Source organism: Panicum hallii, chromosome 9 (assembly GCF_002211085.1).
Source record: "Panicum hallii strain FIL2 chromosome 9, PHallii_v3.1, whole genome shotgun sequence".
In the NCBI taxonomy this organism is placed as follows: Eukaryota; Viridiplantae; Streptophyta; class Magnoliopsida; order Poales; family Poaceae; genus Panicum; species Panicum hallii.
The window spans coordinates 31,467,905-31,489,029 of record NC_038050.1 but is presented as its reverse complement, the minus strand read 5'-3'; the positions used below and the strand labels follow the sequence as shown (position 1 = coordinate 31,489,029).

The 21,125-nt window shown below is 37.9% G+C and overlaps 1 protein-coding gene across 7 annotated transcripts; it reads left to right on the top strand.

Annotated features, from left to right (window-relative positions):
• The first annotated feature begins 2,335 nt into the window (after positions 1–2,335).
• Positions 2,336–19,368, top strand: LOC112874039 (protein OPAQUE1-like). 7 transcript variants are annotated; one of them, XM_025937190.1, is made up of 38 exons: positions 2,348–2,720; positions 2,858–3,001; positions 3,313–3,458; positions 3,542–3,698; positions 3,909–3,967; positions 4,365–4,521; positions 5,167–5,316; positions 5,418–5,554; positions 6,290–6,436; positions 6,506–6,607; positions 8,019–8,076; positions 8,166–8,267; positions 9,273–9,310; positions 9,386–9,512; positions 9,616–9,789; positions 10,243–10,374; positions 10,542–10,651; positions 10,818–10,878; positions 11,703–11,880; positions 12,179–12,384; positions 12,739–12,858; positions 14,087–14,185; positions 14,501–14,722; positions 15,129–15,247; positions 15,422–15,512; positions 15,658–15,702; positions 15,784–15,867; positions 15,967–16,137; positions 16,214–16,363; positions 16,895–17,071; positions 17,219–17,356; positions 18,063–18,133; positions 18,218–18,317; positions 18,393–18,449; positions 18,532–18,588; positions 18,695–18,775; positions 18,845–18,927; positions 19,076–19,368. In XM_025937190.1, the coding sequence occupies exons 1-38, from the start codon at positions 2,586–2,588 to the stop codon at positions 19,224–19,226; spliced, it is 4,536 nt and encodes a 1,511-aa protein (XP_025792975.1). In that variant the 5' UTR covers positions 2,348–2,585; the 3' UTR covers positions 19,227–19,368. The 7 variants fall into 7 exon arrangements, 1 of the variants encoding a protein (XP_025792975.1); XR_003224868.1 differs by lacking the exon at positions 19,076–19,368 and having other exon boundaries at positions 2,344–2,720; positions 18,400–18,449; XR_003224870.1 differs by lacking the exons at positions 18,063–18,133; positions 19,076–19,368 and having other exon boundaries at positions 2,342–2,720; positions 18,400–18,449.
• The last annotated feature ends 1,757 nt before the right edge of the window (positions 19,369–21,125 follow it).

The following is a 21,125-nucleotide window of genomic DNA, read 5'->3' as shown; positions in this document are numbered from 1 at the left end:
TAGCACATCCATATATAGATGCGTTCAGCGATGAAACACATATCCACAATAAATATGACAAGGCTTCCACGTATTCTCGGGCACAATTGCATAAGGTGTAGACATACATGCTTTATGAATTTTTAATTGTCGTAGAAAAAAAGATGATGATCATGCGAAGTACTACTATTACAAGAGTGGGAATATTTTGATACCCAAGTAGCACGAAACGTAGATTCAAAAGACATTTATTCGTAAGTTCCGTTAATCATGATGTGATAAAAATGTAGACACATTCTTCTCTTTAAGATGCCCAAAGTTAATTTTTTTGTCACAATCAGGAAGAGGTTAGCACAATTTGTTGATAGAGAACGATTCAAGTGCTCGAGCATCTTGAGGTACTCTCGTGCTCCACGCGAAAAGCATTCAACCTACATACATGGATGGATAGATGATACAATAATTTATATCCATTCAAATTTGAAGGGTGAACAAACTTTTATGTAAGGAGAAAAAAGATAAAAAACTTTACCAAGCATCATATAATATTTCCTATATATCTTTATCGGATCTGTATGGGTCATGACGGATTTATTAAATTCCATAGGATGACACAAGAAAGTTACTCATAATAACTACCTGTGCATGAATGGTTGTCCTCTTGATCAAAATTATACGCCCTCCTTTCTTTTCAGCCTCATTTTCACTAGTATCACGGCAATCTACTATGTCAGTGGCAGATTTGGAGGCATTGTTTGTCTTGAATCTGGAGAAGATGAAGCGATTGGGCTGATCTTATTACCTCGCAAACCACTGCCAACAAAGGCCATCGATTCTACTCGAGATGCTGGACCATCGGATGCGAATTCTCCAAGCATTCCTTGGTGAGTGCTACCCAACATTGTATGGGAAATGGTAATCATGGTAGCTTGCTGATGTGGGAGACAACCTCTAGTAGCTTGGACATAAAAATGGATTAATATTATGTGGGTAATGAATATAGAAGTTTGAATGAATATGTGAGGGCGAGTAGTTGAGGGTATCGGATAATGGTGTGGTTGAAAATTCCAATTCTAGTGCTGTTAGGCAGATGTTTACATTTATACACGCATACCCCTGTTACGGATATACATGCAAAGCTATTTTTATGAGCACATCTAAGAGATTGAGCTAGTAGATCTCGATATTGATAAAGTTACCACATGCTTGCTATCGACGCATATGGCACCTACCACTGAAAGAATAGCACCGGTAAAATTTTAGAATAAATTTAGAAAAATACGAGCATCCGTGCCGAGTCAAGACTCAAATCCGAATAGGCAGGTTCCACCACGAATAACCTTACCAGCTGAGTTAAGTTTAGTTCGCTATTATATTTGTATCTTGTGGATTGAAATAAAGATTAAGGCGTTGAGCATGTTCGTGAGACTAGTTGAAGAGGAGTTATCCATGTCAATAGCTGGTTTGAACGTTTGTAGTAGGCTAGTGTGTATGTAGAAGTTCATGTGCGTATGCACATAACATATTTGTAGGCAACATACTACTCCATGTATGTAATCGCTGTTTTGAATAGTATGAAGCAAACTATCAAGTTGACAGTGGTTACATAATATCATAATTATTTAGGGATGTTGGCATTGAAAAATCAACTATCTTCAGTACTTGTGCTTTTTAATTGGGCATTGGTGGCTTCAGTGGGAAAAATTGATGCTTGGATAATCTCTCTCACCTTCCAAGTACCGGTTTCACACTATACAACGGGTGCTCTTAAGATGCAGAATTTCCGCATATATCTTTTGTTAAATTATTTCTCTCAAGTTATGTTTATTGTGGATTCTTGAAAGTATAGAAATGTTGAGAACTTTTCGGGTAAAGAAAACAACATATTAAAAAAATTGAAATACCAACCTCTTTTTACAGAAATGGAGGATGTTGTTGAAGGCTACTGAACAAGACAAGCTAGAGGGGCTGGTGAACTAGACAAAGGAGTGGGTGGACACATTCCTGGAGAAGCTACGGATCATACCGCCGGAGGAAGACTTCGCATTGATAGCCGCGCACTTTTTTTTCTATTTTTAGCCAAGTTTCGCAGTCTGTTGCCCATTTTTTTTGAACTGGTGTCTCCAGTCGTGTCGTTGTATGAACTATTATATGCTTCTACAAAAGCTGAGTGAACTTTTTTTAAAAAAAAGATTTGAAATATAACTTTGAAAAGGTTTGCATAGTTTAAACGCCATTCTAGCTAATTTGTTACCAACACACCGAACTTCCATTCCGTCAGCGCTAAATACATGCGAGTTTATTTCTAAAAATTTCTTTGAGAAATTGTTCACGAAGATGAAATAAGAATTTATTTAACTCGCCCTAATATCGCCTCTCCCGTTCCCGTCTCCTCACGAGCTTCGTGCGGCTTCCAACGGTCTGTTCACCGGAGACGCGGGCGCCCGAGCGCAACTCCCGCCATCTCCCTCGCTTCCCGACCACCTCTCCTTCCAAATGGGCAAGTCCCACTCCCACCGCTTGGGATCCCCCACAAACCGCAGGGCCACCGCTGCGACCCCCACCCCGCATCGCGGCAACGCCTCCTCCTCCTCGGCGCCGCCGCGATGATGTTCCGCCCCGGCACCGCCGTGTGGGTGGAGCACGCGGCCCTCACCTGGGCCGAGGCCGAGGTGGTATCCTCCCCCGCCTCCCAGCCCTCGAAGTCCTCGGTCACGGTCGTTCTATCCACCGGCGTCAAGGTGAGGGTGCAACGACCCAGCCCCTTGTTTGGAAGCCCCGCTGCGTGTGTTGCAGCCTACGTGTTTGTTGAATTGCCTGGCGGCGGATTGGGCTAGGTTGGTTCGATTAACTTTGTGGCTGGGTTGTCGCGTGGCAGGCCGTTGTGGATGGTAGGAAGGTCCTGCCGCGGGACACAGAGGCTGATCTCGGGGGCGTTGACGACATGACCAAGCTCGTCTACCTCCACGAGCCCGGGGTGCTCTCCAACCTGGCGCGGCGATACACGCTCAACGAGATCTATGTGAGTGTGTGCACCCTTTCCGTTCTCTCTTTGATCTCACAATGTCGAGTTGTCCACTGGTTGGAAATTAGTCATCTCCTCTATGAAGTCATGTTATAGGAGGATAAGAGGACAATGTCCTCTGTGTACGATCATGTATTATGTCTAGTATATGTGGAATGGAGGAAGCTGTTCCTTTCTTGATCTGTGTTAGTAAATGTTACGTTTCATCAGAACATGATGCTTACATGAGTTTCTAGATCGCCTGCTGATGCGTGCTGTTATTTGTGCCATCTGTTAATCTGACTGTTCTGTTGGTTTAATTTGTGTAGACGTACACAGGGCGCATCTTGATCGCTGTAAACCCTTTTGCAAAGCTGTCTCATATGTACAATATGCACATGATGGAGCAGTACAGAGGCGTGCAGTTCGGTGAATTGAGTCCACATGTTTTTGCCATTGCCGATGCATCATACAAGTATGAAACATGGGGACGTGCTTACAGCATGCTAGAGATTATAATATGGAGTGTTATGTGACATAGTTCTCTCTTTCTTGAAGAGCTATGGTTAGCGAGAACCGCAGCCAGTCCATATTAGTCAGTGGAGAGAGCGGTGCTGGGAAAACGGAAACTACCAAGCTCATTATGCGATATCTTACTTTTGTTGGGGGCCATGCAACTGGTGATGTCCGCTCTGTGGAGCAACAAGTTCTAGAGGTAACTTTCAGTTTTCTCATCAATGATTTTGGGCCACGATTAACGTGTACTATAAAAAGCTTTATGTCTTCCCAATAATTTTTGTCCCTATATTAGTTTTGCCTGTATAGCCTACCCCAACTTGCTTGGGACAAAAGGCTAAGTAGTTGTATTAGTTTTGCCTGTATGTTTTCTCAATTCTGCATCTATTCTGCCCTCATTTTAATGTAGTCAAATCCACTGCTGGAGGCTTTTGGTAATGCACGGACTGTGAGAAATGACAATTCCAGGTGAGCTTTGTTCATTAATTTTCTTTGAGTCAGTCAACTTGTTTCACTATTTTTCATAGAAAGAAAGCTTGTTTGATTCTTTTGTGCAGTGCAACTAGATACATCTATCATTTGATATTCTTAGAACAGTGACGGTGCTATTATTTATTGATTGAGCTAAAGGTTCTAGCAGTTTAGGTGTAACCCTCATGATCCAAAGAAATGAAGCTAGAAACTATTATCAGTATGCATATACCTATATTATTTATTGATTGAGCTAAAGGTTCTAGCAGTTTAGGTGTAACCCTCATGATCCAAAGAAATGAAGCTCTGTAGATAAGCATGGTAGTCTACTTGCTCGTCTACTGTTTTCTTGCATATACCTATATTTTTACTTACTAGTTTTATTTCATTGCAGTCGATTTGGGAAATTTGTTGAAATTCAGTTTGACAAATCGGGTAGAATATCTGGGGCTGCAGTTCGAACTTATCTCCTGGAACGGTCTCGTGTTGTACAAATTTCTGAATCTGAAAGGAATTACCACTGTTTTTATCAACTTTGTGCATCTGGGCAGGTTTGTCTATATAACTAATGTTGATTGTATTAGTTGTTATCCTTGAGATTAATTGTGATATTAGAACATGAAGCTGTAAATTTAGATCTGGAAATTGCCTATATTGTTTTCCAGGGAAGGCCTAAATTCATTCCATGAGGATTAAACCTTTATGCAAATAGTCATGGAAAATTTGAAAGTATATCATAAGATAGTGTATGTTGACTTCTGTAGTCTCACAAAAGCTTCAACTTATAATAAGACTTGTGTAAAGAGAAACAAAAAGGACAAATATCACTAAGGAGTGAAGTGACTGTTTGGTAGTAGTTTCAGAACATAAAATGAACTAGAAACCTTTGGGGAGTAAAATGGACATTTTCGTTTCATAAAATTGATGCTTTTAATTTATGGAACCATTTTATCCTCAATTTTGTTTCAAAGTTTGGTGTTTTGCTATTTGTGTCAATTACTCGGTCAAATGATTTGCATCATCATGAGAGAGATTGGAACTCTGTCGGGTTAAACCTCCTTGCAGGTCAATATTTATAAATGTATGTTGTATTATCAATCATGTAAACTTCAATGACATTGTATATGCCACAATTAAGAGTTATTTGGCTCATAATTGATGCCTCATGTTATGTTATGTTAAATTTGTATCGCCAGGATGCAGATAAATACAAGCTTGCTCACCCTAGGAACTTTAACTACTTGAATCAAAGCCATATGTATGAATTAGAAGGGGTCAGTGAGGCAGAGCAATATTTTCAAACACGGAGAGCAATGGACATTGTTGGTATATGTTTTTCTGATCAGGTTCATCTTGGCCTCATTCCTGCACTGGGAGAGAAAATCACTCCATTTCTTGTTTCTCTTGATAAATAACTTTGACTCATGATGCTACCTTTCACTCTTAGGAAGCTATATTCCGTACTGTGGCTGCTATCCTTCATCTAGGGAATATTGAATTTTCTCCTGGAAAAGAGTTTGATTCATCTGTTATTAAGGATGAAAAATGCAAATTCCATCTGCAGATGGCTGCTGATTTGCTTATGTGAGTCTTTTATTAAGCTTTATTCTTGTCTCCTTACCTGCTCCTGTTCTGTATCACAAAAATCCAATGTAAACATGTTACCTTTTGCTGTTGACATAGTGCTCATGATGCTAATGCTGTAAGACCAATTTGTGTGTTGCATTTTCTCTTTCTTGTTAATTCTGTTTTTCTAGCTTTCGATAAAATATTTCAAAAATGGCTAACATGCATTGCCTCATCACGAATTCTTTGCATCAAAACCCTAAGTCTCCTATAGAGTAACCCAAAGTTGAAGGGATTATGCACCCCTCCCCCCCCCCCCCCCCCCTCACAAAAGGCAGCCTTTTGCATCCAAGTAGCAAGATTATTTTGTTGAACTAAAATTGGCAAATGCTGCGGTCTTCTCTTTTGCTTTACTAACTGTTGCCAGATTAACACCATACCATCAAATGTAGTGAAGGAATACTTATGCATCAATGACTCTGTTAAACCTTCTGGATTTATTATGTCTCATGGCCTTCATCATATTTTATCATGCTCATCAAACAACTTCATTTGGTTAAAGCTTTATCAGTATGGACATTGCCTTTGTAGATACTATGTTTTTTTTTTTGGCAATATATGATATTAGCAGTACTCATGATCAAATGCCTCGTGATTCTTTGTGAGCATCACCAATAAATTTTATTGACAATATAACTCATAAGTCATATTATGTCTAGGCACCATTTATAGGTCTTGTTTGTCTATCTGTAGGGTTGATGCAAGCCTTTTGCTTTCAACTCTGTGCTATCGCACAATTAAAACTCCTGAAGGAAACATAGTCAAGGCAGTTGACAGTTCTGCAGCTGTCATTGGTCGTGATACACTTGCAAAGACTGTTTACGCTCGACTATTTGATTGGTACGAGCGTGTCTCTTCATGAATTGATTTACAATTCTTAATATGGTGCTTATAGCGTGGCTACTGCAGGCTTGTTGACAACATTAATAAGTCCATTGGGCAGGACGTGGAGTCAAGGTCACAGATTGGGGTCTTGGACATCTATGGTTTTGAGTGTTTCAAATATAACAGGTCAGAATTTCAGTCTTTCTTTCAAAACTACTCCCTCCATCCCAATTTATTAGTCGCTTTGGCTTTTCTAGATGTATAGTTTTTGCTATGCATCTATATATGTTATGTCATTTTCGAGAAAAGGCTCTACCCCATTTCCATTTCACACGAAAACGAAAAAACAAATGTTCAGAAGCACAGAACAGGGGGAGGAAGGGAGGGGGGTAGTGGCCCAACTCCTCGTTCAGACACTTCAAACCTGATTCAGGTCAAGAGCGCTGTCAAATTACATCCAGCATCCCCAGGATTCCCAGGGAGAGAGTTTGCTAACAGAAACACCAACAGCTAAACTAGAAAGCCCCCAATCAAAAGAAACTGCGATAGAATGTTTGATTCGTCGTCCTCCTCGTCAGAACGCTACCAGCAGCATCAGTTTGATATATGTTATTTCTAGATGCATAATAAAATCTATGTATTTAGAAAAGCCAAAACAACCAATAATTTGGGACAGAGGGAGTAACAAGCAAAGACCAACTTCTCCTGCCATTAAGCAGAATAACCAAAATTCTAAGTTTGTGTTGGTGGCTATTCTTCAAGAAGCTGCATAATTCAAAAATATTACATAATACAAGCATTTATGTGATGCTGATATTTTGTACAAACTTCAAACTTACAACCACAAGCCTAATATTCGCCTACCACGAAGCAGGTTAACTAATTTTAAAGTTTGGGCTGGTGGCTATTCTTCAATGAATTGCATGTCTCAAAACAATACTCAGTACGATTATTTATGCAATGCTGATTTTCGTTATATTCTACAAGCAAAAGTAGTGCTAGATTTTGTTGCCAAATAACCAGCTAGCTCGTAACTAAGTAATTATAGGCATGTTTGGTTCCCTAGATTTCTCTTGCATAGCATGCCCTTGGGCATGGACTTCTGAATAGTCTAAGGATTTCATTGACAAAACATGCCCTAAGTTGTAAGAGAACTTCAAACGGAACCTCATCAATGGTAATGATACTTATTGTGCCCTTTCAATTATTCTTTTCTAGTGTTATTACCTTGATAAAAATTGTAGGAAGCTAGTGTCCCTATATAATACATCAGCATTTTAGTTGATAATATTGCAATATGCTGGGAAACCATGGCATTCCTTGGATTCATGCACTTTGGTTGAATCTTTTTAATGATAAACTGTAACATGCCCTTAAAGGTTAGCACAAACATATAAAATGAAAAAAGAAAAGAAGAAGAAGAAAAAGAGTATGATGAAAGATACATTATAATACAATGCAATTCCAAACCCACACTAGTAGCACTCTTACTTCACATGCAGATTCTTTAGCTGTATGTGTATTCTGTTGACAGACTTCTATTTAGTTAATTCTATTTTATCGTTCTTGAATTACTGATGACTCTTCCTTCTGCTAGCTTTGAGCAGTTGTGCATCAATTTTGCTAATGAAAAGCTCCAACAGCATTTTAATAAGGTATTTTATGGCCCTGCCCCTCATCCTCCCTTTCAAGCACATAAATATCTGATTCCTTTTTTCTTTTAATAATTAATTTCTTGATACAGCATGTTTTCAAGATGGAGCAGGAGGAATATAAAACAGAAGAAATCAATTGGAGCTACATTGAATTTGTTGATAACCAAGATATATTGGATCTTATTGAAAAGGTATAAACTTATAAGACTGATAGAATCTATAATTACATTTGAAATATCCTCTATTATGCTATGGTGGTACAAATGCCAATATTATATCGTTCATTTGAAATATCCTCTGTTATGCTATGGTGGTACAAATGCCAATATTATATCGTTCATTTGAAATATCCTCTGTTATGCTATGGTGGTATGAATGCCAATATTGTATTTTTCGCTCACATTTCCTATCAATTGCAATACCAGTGTGCAGTTGTGCACAAATAAAAAACCTGATATGGTCTTGACATGTGGCATGTGTCAGTGAAGTTTGTTTTTATCTATTTATGAATGGTTTCTGCACAGAATATGATATGCTAGTTATATTTATTTACCTTTCCAGCTTGACCAAATGTTTCAAATTGTTTAATGTATCTTGAATGGAGTGGTGAACTGAATTCTGAACAATCTATAGCAATGAAAACCTTTAGGTTTTAGCTCTGCCCATTTAATATGGAAAGAGTAAAAGTTGATTTGAGGCACAGTTTTCCAGATGAGAACAGTTGCTAAATCATACGTGCCATTCTATGGAAGTGGCATTACTGTAGTATGTCAAAACATTACTCTTAATAGTATTTTGCTTTTTCATAAACATGTAATTGATGGCATTTCACTGCATGTGTCATTAGTGTAATGTAGTACCATTGTATAGTGTTTTTTTTGTAATCTTTCCTCCATTTATGTTTCAAGCTAGCATATTATCTGAACAAATGAAAAATCTTCCAATATAATCGTACCTTTAATCACTGTATTTAACATCCGGAACTCTTCTTTTTGGCATGTGTCTGAGTGGATATTAACTGAATGTGCAAATTGAACTCAATATTTTGTATTATCTTACCAGATTTGCAGAAAATAATATGTTGCATACTTAGTGGGTTGCATCAGGGAAATTCATATCTGGTGCTGAAATTTTCTTCTACTGTTACATTACTTTATCTATTTATATAATTGTGCTATTTATGTTTTGTTTTGCAGAAACCAATAGGCATAGTTTCACTATTGGACGAAGCATGGTAAGGTTTTTCATGTTGTGTTATCAAACACTTTTGAGTTCAACATTCTGACTTCTTTCTAGTCTTGTTAAACAGCATGCTTGGGAAGTCAACACATGAAACTTTTGCAATGAAGTTGTTTCAGAATTTAAGAGCACATCCAAGACTAGAAAAACCAAAGCTCTCAAAGACAGATTTTGCCCTATTTCATTTTGCTGGAAAGGCATGTACTGTGAACCAAATTTCTTTCTTGTAAAATATGCTTAGCATTTTGTTGCTCTTGACTAGGTTAAAACATGTGGCAATGACTGGTCTACTTTTTGTAGGTGACCTACCAAACTGATTTATTTTTAGAGAAGAACCGAGATTATGTTATAGCAGAGCACCAGAATCTTTTGTCTTCTTCAGAATGCTCTTTTATTTCTGGTCTCTTTGCTTCAAACCAAGATGACCCCTCAAAATCATCTTATAAGTTTTCTTCAGTAGCTTCACGATTTAAGGTACAGTATTGAACATTATTGTTTTCTTAATTTCCTGTGGACATTAAAAACTTGATTTTAATTTTGGCTTTATTTACTGTTTCTTGGTTATTTATCTTCCTTTTTCTGGCCAGTGTGGTATTAAACAATTACATAACTTTTTTGCATGGTACAAATAATATTCCTATTACATGGTCGCTGACAATCAAGGGAAATAAGAAAGCAACAGGCTAAAACATATTTCCAATATCTTTTGTTGCAAGAATATATTCCAAATTTAGTATTACATATATAGAAATTTTAAGTTCTTGCAGTCAAGGAAACATGTCTGAGTTTGATCATGAATGTGTGTGTGCACACAAGTGAATTGAACATTAAGATTTTTGAAAGTTCTCAAGAATAATACATGCTTATTTTAAATTTCATTTTTATTTGATTATACTTATGATATGGTCAGTTATCTAATCCCAACAGCTACAACTCCAAGCGCTAATGGAGACACTTAGCTCAACGGAACCTCATTACATCCGTTGCATAAAACCAAATTCTCTGAATTGTCCTCAGAAGTTTGAAAATGGCAGTGTTCTACAGCAACTGCGTAGCGGGGTTAGTACCATTAATTTTCTCCTCTAGCACTCAATGTATCAGTGCTTTGAAGTTTGATTCATGTCAATGATTCATTCTGCTTAACTCGTCTTTGTTCTGAGATGTTTCATTCTGGGAACCATAAAAGCTACTAATTTAGTTACTTTACTTATTGGGTTTCACTGCAGGGTGTCCTTGAAGCTATTAGGATAAGTCTTGCTGGTTATCCCACACGGAGAACATACTCTGAATTCATTAATCGCTTTGGACTTCTTGTGCCAGAACATATGGATGAAAGGTAATACTTTAACATTGTTGATGAGTACGTTAGAACCTCCTTAGAATATGCCAACTTCCAATAATATATTTGCATTGGTCAACTTCTGTTATGTTTCATTCTGGGAAGTTTTATCATCTCATCAATATAAAGGATTATCGGCGCATCTCTTTTTCCACTCTTGCAGATTTGATGAGAGATCACTGACACAGAGGATCCTAAAGCAACTAAACCTCGAGAACTTCCAAGTACAGTATCCTAATTGTTTTTTTTCCTTCTTTTGGCAAAAACATAGTATTGAAGCAGATGCTCACATACACGCACGCACACTCCTACGAACGCATGCACATACATCCTACCTCTATAAACGCCTCTGATAAACTGGGCTAGCAGATCTTGAGATCTACGAAGTCACCCCAGGTGTCTCATTGTCAACCATGATGTGGCTCCTAAGCTGAAATGTGAACACTCGTGCTGAGTTAGACACTTGAATCCAGGTGGGAAAGTTCCAACACAAGGAACCTAAGCAATTGAGCTATGCTGAATTCGCACATTGTCCTAATTCTATCCATCCTTGGACCATGGAAATAGTACCCTTTAGTGTTCAGTCTACTTTAACATTAAGAACATTCAACTGCACTCAAGCTTTCCCTATTTTTGCGTCGCTTAGCTAAAATGTTTAGGATATAAATAAGTCACTCTTCAGGTATTGGAACTAATCATGAACTTTAAGAAGGAATATACCCTCTCTCGCTATCTTTAAAGATAAGATATGTGGATCACCAGCAGAAGTAGATAAACAACCAAAGATGCAATTGTTACACAGGGCGTGTATGAAGAGAGGTGCTTCTGTGTTTGACCTTTGAAAGCTTTAAATGTTGAGTTAAAACTGAAGGGTTAATCCGACCTGCTTGCCCCTTCAAGTGCATTAAAATTTGTGCTACTCTTGTTGCGAGGGTGGAGCACAGAAGCACCCTACAGGATGGGTGTTATTATGAATTAAAGTTTCATGGACATAAAATTTGAATGATATATATCTACTGTAATGTGTAAGTCTGATTGTATTCTTCAGCTTGGCAGGACAAAAGTTTTTCTCCGGGCTGGCCAGATTGCTATTTTGGACTCCAGACGTGGTGAAATTCTGGACAATGCTTCCAGGATCTTGCAGGGTTACTTTCGAACCTTTATTGCTCGCAAGAAATTTCTTTCAACAAGGAAAGCTTCTATCTCCATCCAAATATATTGCCGAGGTATGATAGATCTTTTTGTGGTTTTCATACTTTGCATGCTCATTCTTCATTTATTTCTACAAGATAACATGCTTATTTACTGTACTTTGTGATAAAGCCATAGCAGTTCCAAAGGCCTGAAATAAAATAACAAACGAATTCTTTAAAAAACTGCACAAACATCACTAACATAACTTCTTACTGCATTTTGTGCTAAATAAACTAATATTCTAAGGACCCAACAGGGTTAATGATTGATGCACTACAAATTTCACTTTACTCCTCAAAGTAACGGTCATTGGCTTTGGTTGCTCTGCAGGGTGTTTAGCACGAAATGTGCTTGAAGCTAAGAAACAGATAGCAGCAGCTGTTTCAGTTGAAAGATATGCTCGAAGATGGTTGTGTCGTTGTGCATATTTGCATCTTCGTTCTGCTGCTCTTGCGATCCAATCTGGTATTCGCTATATCTTAGCAGTTCAGAGATTGCAGCACTTAAAGAATGCTAAAGCTTCTACTGTTATACAGGTATATCTCATTTTTTATTCTCGTACCCCCACCCCATATTTGATACTCGAAACCCCATCCCCACCTCACTCTTAAATTCAGTCTGTAGGTAAGGCCAGCTACTGGAGCAGCAGAAATGCTATTCTAATTGATTGTTAATATCACAATTAATAAATAACCCCTCCCCCAAAAATCTCTCTATCTTTCTCTGTATGGGGATCAAGCTATTATCATTAGATTTAAATTTCAACTCATGGAATTGTTTCATTGGATTGAGGATATAAAATCTCAGTTATCATTGTATCCTTATGCTTCTTTAGTTCAACCTTGATCTAGTCAATGTATACTGACCACCCCTGTTGTTTTAATATATAGGCTTGGTGGAGGATGCAGAAGCTCCATAATTTCCATCAGCAATACCGACGGGCAACAGTTCTCATCCAGTGCTGTTGGAGACAGAAGCTTGCTAAAAGGGCATTGCGGAACCTTAAACATGTATGAACTATAGCAACTATCTTCATTATGATGTATCTTGAAATTATCAGGTTGGAACACTGGAAATAACAACTAAAATAATTGGAACCTTGCTAAATTTCTTCTAAATAAAATATTTCTTTGTTAATTTTACTCGCTGATAGTTTGGTTTCTGCTATATGTAAGCATAAGTTTCCTTTAAAGGTTAGGTATAATTTGTTCACAAGACGTGACAATCGATTTCACCATTTAGTTGAGGTATAATTTGTTCACAAGACGTGACAATCGATTTCACCATTTAGTTGCTTCATTATTTCCTGTTCTTTTGTACCAAATTAGGTGATGAATTGATGATACCTATCTTATAATTCATTCAGCAAATTCAGAGCTGAAATTTTTCTAATGATGATGCTTAAAGAAAACTTTTCCATTCCAGATGACTACACTGTAACTATCTCATTCTTGCATGTCCTGGATGTTTACATACCAATGGTAATAAACATGTACTAACATTTAGCCAAGTCCGTGTGCAACCTTGTGAAGTATATTCCACACCTTTCCTCAAAAGCTCAAGCTTTCGGGTGGCTAGGTGATGCATGAAACCAGGGGCGCGCCAGCCTCCTGATTCACCGATGTCAGACCCTTTTTTTACTGGTGTCATTAACCTTGAATATAGTACTTGAACAGTATTTTACACTAAGTTTTCTAAAATCCGTTGTTGTCAGCTGACAACGATAGCAAGCTTTAGCTCAACCCCTGCATGAAACTCAGTGTGGTATTGGAGCCAAACTTCTTGTCTTCTTGAGTTCTATTCCCTCCATCCCAAATTATTAGTCGTTTTGGCTTTTCTAGATACATAGATTTTGCTATGCACCTAGACATAACATATATATAGATGCATAACAAAACTATGCACCTAGAAAAGCCAAAACGACTAATAATTTGGGACGGAAGGAGTAGGATTTAAACAAATAGTTATTACAGCTGACTTCAACTTTGGTGAAGCAATGAGGATGTTGTATATTACAAACCTTTCCTCCACATACAAAGAATTTAAGAAGTTAATTTTCTGTATGATTAAATTCCAAATGTATTTGACTTACACCATTCCGTTGTTCATTTCATTTACCTTTTTTCTTATCAAACATATCTTGTATTATTGATGATTCACATGTGATGCAGTATAATTATGTATTATGTTGATATTTTTAGTTCAATACTTCAAGTACTGAATTTCTTCATTTTCAAGGCTGCATATGAAGCTGGAGCTTTACGTGAAGCAAAAGGAAAACTTGAGAAGAGCTTAGAAGATCTTACTTTGCTATTCACCTTAGAGAGGAGGCAAAGGGTATGCTTCAATGTGATATAGATCTTTTAATTTAAAAACTTTCAAATTGAAGTGCTTTAATTACCATATAAAGTACAGGATGCTCTCACAGAGTTGCTGAAACCTGATGGACTTTAACTTTTTAATGACACGATGGACAACAATTAGCAGCAAAGCATCAAAAGTAGTTTAACTTAAGCTATATGTTTTCTTCATATTTCTCAACATTCCAGTCGAGGACTCTATTATCTTTGTTGTCGAAGATGTATAGTGTTTCTCTATATTGATTGTTTTCTGATAGCCATCAATTATATAATCCTATGTGTGTGCACACAGCTTGCTGCTGAAGAGTCGAAGGCATTGGAGATATCTAAGCTTGTCAAAATCTTGGATTCTGTGAAGTTAGAATTAGAGGCATCAAATGAAGAAAATAAAAAGAACTGCAAGAAAATTGCCTCGCTCCAACATGATTTAGAGTTATCATCCAAGGATCAAGAAGCTCTGCGTAACAGTCTTTCTCAAATAGAAGAAGTGAAGAAGGAGAATATTTCACTGAAGGTGTTTCCCCACCTATAAAATTTAAATTTAATCTGTATCTCTACTTCAAATTCTATTTGCATCCAGCATTTCATGACACTTTCCAATTTTTATGTATGTGCCACTCACCTTTTTAGCTCTCAACAATGTGATGTTAGTGACTAATTTGTTTTGCTCTTAATGTTCTGATATAGTTGTATTCTACTCCATCCGTTCCAAATTGTAGGTCGTTTTGGAATGGAGGGAGTAGTTTATGATTTCTCTTAAATTGCAAGCATTTACTCAAAGGCCTTTTGCAACCTAAACAAGGTTGTAATCTAAGCACTCCTTAATGAATGATCCACATACATTTCCATGCATATTATGTTGCCTTTGATAGGTTTGTTGAACCAGTGTTCTAATTTCTAAAGATGTTTATGTAATGCAGGAAAATAATGCAGAAATGGAACAAGAGCTATTAAAAGCTCAAAAAAGTAGCCATGATAATATGGATAAGCTGCATGATGTGGAAAAGAACTATGTGCATCTCCGGGATAACTTGAAAAGGTAAGCTTTTTTCACAGTAATATCATAGAGCTCTCAAGTATTTTCTAAAAGATGAGCATTTTGTACTAAAGCATTTTATTTTTTTCTCATATATCTATATGTAAGAAAATTATTCTTATCATGATTACATAGACAAACCTTACTCACTAAGTAATTTGGACCTTCTCTTTACAGCTTAGAGGATAAGATCTCGAATTTAGAAGATGAGAATCATTTATTGAGACAGAAGGCCTTGAACTTATCTCCTAGACACGGCCGAACTGGGGTATATGGATTTTTTTTCCTATTCATTCTAGAAATACATCCATTTATTTCTCGTGCTGTGCATAAATAAACGTGTATTTCATTCAACTGAATATCTGGAAAAAGAACTACTATGTTCTAATGAATGTTCTTATATTTGTTTGTAGAGCCATCACATCGGGGCTTCACCATGCAGCCCAAGGTCATTCTACGTAAGACAATGCAGCCTCACTATCATTTTGAATGTACATCCATCTTGATTACTGACAAAATGAAATTTTGGCTGCCTTCAGGAATCTTCACCTGTAAAACTCGCACCTCTCCCACATAACACTACAGAACTAAGAAGGTCAAGGATGAATTCTGATAGACATGAGGTTGAGTATATTTTTTCTCTAAAAATAAAAAACAACGCCAGGATGTGTGTGTTTTTGGTATATAGTTAGCATACTTAAGCAAAAAAGTGACGCTTTCAGGATTATCATGATGTGCTCCAACGATGTATCAAAGATGATATGGGATTCAAGAAGGGAAAACCAGTTGCAGCCTGTATCATTTACAAATGCCTTCTCCACTGGGGAGTGTTCGAGGCTGAAAGAACAACTATTTTTGACTTCATAATTCACACAATTAATAACATCCTGAAGGTTAGGACCCTGTTTTATATGCTTAACCATGTGTCTGAGGTGCTCTGGTTATTGGTTTCAACATTTTGCTTTTCAGACAGAAAACGAGAACGACACTTTGCCCTACTGGCTAGCCAATGTTTCTGCCTTTCTGTGCATGTTACAAAGAAATTTAAGGTCAAAAGGATTCATAATGGCACCCTCTCGATCGTCTTCAGATACTCACTTAAGTGAAAAGGCAAATGAAGTGAGTTCCATTCCATTCAACTTATTCACTTTTCAGCTTTCATTTTACAGCTCTCTTTTTGTTCATGCTGTTCAGATTTAAGGTTGAACTTATCTCTGGGAATCAGCTTATTACTAGTGGTAACAAGTTACATTGGTTTTAGCCAGTATGATGTGTACTGACTAATAGTAGGTTACTTAGTGATCTTTGAAAGAATATAGACTCAATAAAACTAAGAACATACAAAAGCATGGGAAAGAAGAAACATACAGAGAATAGTTATTTGTCTGGAATATACAAGAACACTACCTAGATTCTGGTTTGGCAGCTGGGACTAGCAATTCTCAAGAAATGGGGAACCTGAATTCTGTTCCGAACATGTCAACAGAGAAATGGGGTTCTTATAGAACTAATAACGTTACATATCTGATAAAACATAGTCCCTCTGTTTTAGAATATATAATGTTTATGACAAGTTAATTTCATTTTTATTTAAAAACAGAGGGTGTATATAATTACTATTAGAAATTGATTGTTGAAACATTCTTACAGACATTCCGGTATCCTTTGAAAGCCTTTGGTCAGCGGACAAGCATGTCACACATTGATGCTCGATACCCGGCCATGCTATTTAAGCAACAACTTACTGCCTCCTTGGAGAAGATCTTCGGCTTAATTCGTGACAATCTAAAGAAAGAGATATCACCTCTTTTAAGCCTTTGCATTCAGGTATATGATCTTGTAGCCCCAGTGGCTAGCTGATTGTGTCAGCACAAATTTTTCTCTGTGAAAGTTTTTTGCTGGAGGCTGTACATTTTTTTATGAGTTCATGTTAGAAAGCAACAACTTCCACCTTCTATTTATGTTGATAAAAAGGCACCAAAACTTGCTCGAGGAGGCGGTGGAAGGAGGTCGATATCGCCTGACGTGGCCATGCAGCAACCAATAAGTACTCACTGGGATCGGATTGTTAAATTTTTGGACTCACTGATGGATAGACTACATCAAAATTTTGTGAGTTACTCAATACAAATGCTTGCTGTATATACTCCAAATGCGCAACATTCTATCTGGAAATTTCATCCGAGGCAACTAAAAGTTACATGGTTTTGCACAGTTATTATCATAGCTTCATAGTCTTGCAAATGTAATTCCTAAACCCTTTGAAGTAGGTAATAGATAGCCATTAGTTGAGACATCTCATATACCATAACCAACCTGCCATTCTCTAAGTATAGAGCGAAATGTGAATCCTAAGATTGCTAAATGGAGAACAGAATAATAGGAAGATGAAGAATCCAATGTGACTGTATTCCGCTTCATTGTTTTGAAGGTTTCTTGTTGAGTAATCATTTTGGAGTTCCTACTGGCATAAGAAAGCTGATCCATTTGATTAGTGTTTGTTGAATGAACGGAAGAAATGCTTTTGAGAATCCCGTGAAGTGTGGGATCTGATTCAGATTTTGATATAGAGCATTGACTGTACAACCCAATGAAGTAAAAAAAGAACCTGTATCTTGACTCTTGAGCAAGGCCTGATTGCACAGAAGCAAATGCTAGAGAAACTTGCATTCAGTTTTTCATTTGAACTTAACAGCCTCTTTTGCACCTGTCCATTGCTGTTGTTTTTATAGGGAACCCGCTGTTCTTATTTAGGAGTAGTTGGTTTTCTTCATGATCTAAGCACTCTTACTTATCTTGATAACAAATCATTCTGCAGGTGCCTTCTTTTTTCATCCGCAAGCTAGTAACTCAAGTTTTTTCCTTCATTAATGTACAGTTGTTCAATAGGTTAGCCTGTCAATATCAACTATATTTCAGAAAGCATTCAGGTCTACAAGATCTTGATTTATTTTTCCTTTCTCAAATATCCAGTATGCTTCTACGACGAGAATGTTGCACATTTTCAAATGGAGAATATGTGAAGTCTGGGCTTTGTGTACTTGAGAAATGGATCGTGGAGGCTGAAGAAGAGGTTTGCAGCAGGTCTTGCTCCCATTTGTATCTTGATCAGCGTTCAACAGTACACCTATTCTATTCTACGTTTTAGCATGCAGGTGCATCTTGGGATGAGCTGAAGTTCATCAGGCAAGCGGTTGACTTTCTGGTAAAATTTTGTATCATTTTTTGATAGCTAGATTATGGCATTGTTTTCAAGCTTTTTTTCTCATACCAGTACGTGATTGCAGATCATTCCACATAAAAGCAAAAAGACCCTTGAGCAGATTAAGAGTAATATTTGCCCGGTATAGACAAAGTTCAATAGTGCTACTTCTGTATACAAATTAGGCTTTGATAGAATTGTCCTCCTAATAAAAAAAACTCTTATCTTGCTTCACTGATATATGCCAGGCGTTAAGTGTGAGGCAGATATATCGTATATGTACGATGTACTGGGATGACAAATATGGTACCCATAGTGTATCGGCTGAGGTATGTTCTCTTTTTTTGTGTCATGAAGTCCAGTTTCTGGCTTCAGTTAAATCAGTGGGTTATTTGCAGGTTGTTGCCAAAATGAGGGACATGGTGAGCAACGACACGCAAAATCCTGTGTCCAATTCATTTCTTCTAGATGATGACTTAAGGTTATTATCCATGGAACTTCAATTCATGAACTTATTTGTCTGCCTTTCTAATTTTCATGATTCGTGCACTTGTCTGTCTTTCTAATTTCCATGATTCGTGCACTTAAACTTACATCTACACGATCCTTCCTATTCTCCACAATTTCAGCATTCCATTCACAACCGAGGAAATAGCAGAGGAAGTACCAGACGTTGACATGTCAAACATTGAAATGCCCTCATCGCTTCGTCATGTTCACTCTGCTCAGTTCTTGATGCAGCACCTACAGTCGTCTTACTTGTCGCGATCAATTGCCTAGGTCTGTAACCTTGGTAGCAAATAGTGATTGCCCGTTAGCTAACTTAGAGGAATGGTAGGCCGTGATAACATAACCATCCTTGTTGATTCAATTGTTGCTAATATTCATCCATCATATGCTTTTGTTCATTTTATTTTCGTCATCTCGCATTCCTTCTATGTCAAGCCATCGGCTGTGTTATAGCTATAGTAGGCTATATTCTTTGTAGGTTGTTGCAAGGACTAATTTTTCGTCTTGTCCCTGACCTGGGCACTGCATAAATTTGATAGGTCTGACTAAGGTTCATGATTCTAGATTATAGAGATAATGACAAAAAAAGATGTTATCTTGACGTTCTTGAAGCATAATAAATTTCTAGGAGAAACGTGGTATGGCCACAGGTAACTAGTGCAGCATAAATCTGTTGGCCGTTCTTCCTTGGCCTAAAGGGTGGAGACTAGTCTGACGCACTGCTCCGTTGCTGACAAGTGGGCCCGGTCAGGGGGCAGCACGTGATCCCGTGTCTGGCCCAAAGCACCGTAGCGAATGAGAACTTTTTAGATAATAATTGAAAAATATCCGGCCTCTGTGACCACACGCATCGAAGTTATTAGGGTCCGTTCGTGTTCGTTTTCGGGGTCTAAATCCGAAATATCTAAAGTTTAGAGGTCCGGCACCGATCCAGTCTCTAATCGCGCGAGTGTCGTTCCTGGCGCGAGTGTCATTCCTTTAGAGGTCGCGATTCTTTAGAGGGAGTGAGCACTCTAAAGTATTTTAGAGACCTCTAACAGGAAAGAGGATGCAAACAAAAGGAAAAATCGTAAGCAATGTCTATTATCGCTTCTTCATTCATTTTTGGCAACAATCCAACTCTTTTACTTGCTAAATTGATGGTCTTCGTTGTGTGGTAGCCAATAATGAATGTGGTAGCCAATACGTTCCCTCAAGGTAGCCTCCAAATCGACGCCTGCACGTGGGAATTCAGCATAAAAAACGCCCGCCGCGTTCGTTCGATACCAAGATTGATTCACTCGGAGGTGTCCATGGTTATGAAGGAGCAGAGCCCTCTGTTGTCTGCTTCCCTCTTCCTCTTCTCTTTCCTCATCTCGATTCCCTTTCCTCAGATTCGGCGGAGGGGCAAATCGCCCTAAAAGCAAATCGCCAGAAATCAGATTACCTGTGTTATAATTGACTCAGTTGCGCCAACGCCCGGCCTTGTGCCGGCGGTTGATCGCCAGCGGCTACCTCGCTGCCAGTTCGACTCCCTTCGCACACGCAGCTGGGGTGGCATGATAATCTCGCCATCGAACCAAGCCCGCAGTACGAAGATATCCTCCCCTCCGTTTCCCGTGAAAATTTCAACGACCGCTCGCGAAAGAAACCATCCGTATTCCGGGGCTTCCTTTTGCGTTCGTTGTTGGAGAAGGCAGGTTTTAGGTGCGTGACCTTTTTCTTTCACCGCGACGCATACCATAAATACAGTTTTCTATTTTGCGTCCTATTGTGGGGACATTGAGCATCTCGGGGCCTTTTGTTCTTTGTAATACATTCAGGTGCGTTTGGATTCTTTGAATTGAATTCCATTCTAATAATTATAACATAGATATAAATTAATATAGTTGTATGTGTAATATATTTATATATTTTGTTGGTCATATAAGAGAAATAATTATGCACTGTATTTCTACTATAGTTAAGCGAACCGAAGAGTGTGCTATAAATTATACATTAGAAATATAACACGAGGATCTATGAAATCAATTTCTATTTCCTGTCCCATGAATTTAAGATAAACTTATATATATACTTTGAAAAGTTGTAGAATGTAATATTCCAAAATAAATAACCTACTACCAAGTAGATTCCAATTCCTTAAAAGGGATCCAAACGGGGTCTAAGAAAAAATCACAACTAGGAAGC

Coding starts and splice junctions, on each gene's coding strand:
- LOC112874039 (XM_025937190.1), top strand. CDS start 2,586: ATGATGTTCCGCCCCGGCACCGCCGTGTGGGTGGAGCACGCGGCCCTC. Junction 9,513..9,615: donor TATTTCATTTTGCTGGAAAG/GCATGTACTGTG, acceptor TACTTTTTGTAG/GTGACCTACCAAACTGATTT. Junction 9,790..10,242: donor CAGTAGCTTCACGATTTAAG/GTACAGTATTGA, acceptor TAATCCCAACAG/CTACAACTCCAAGCGCTAAT.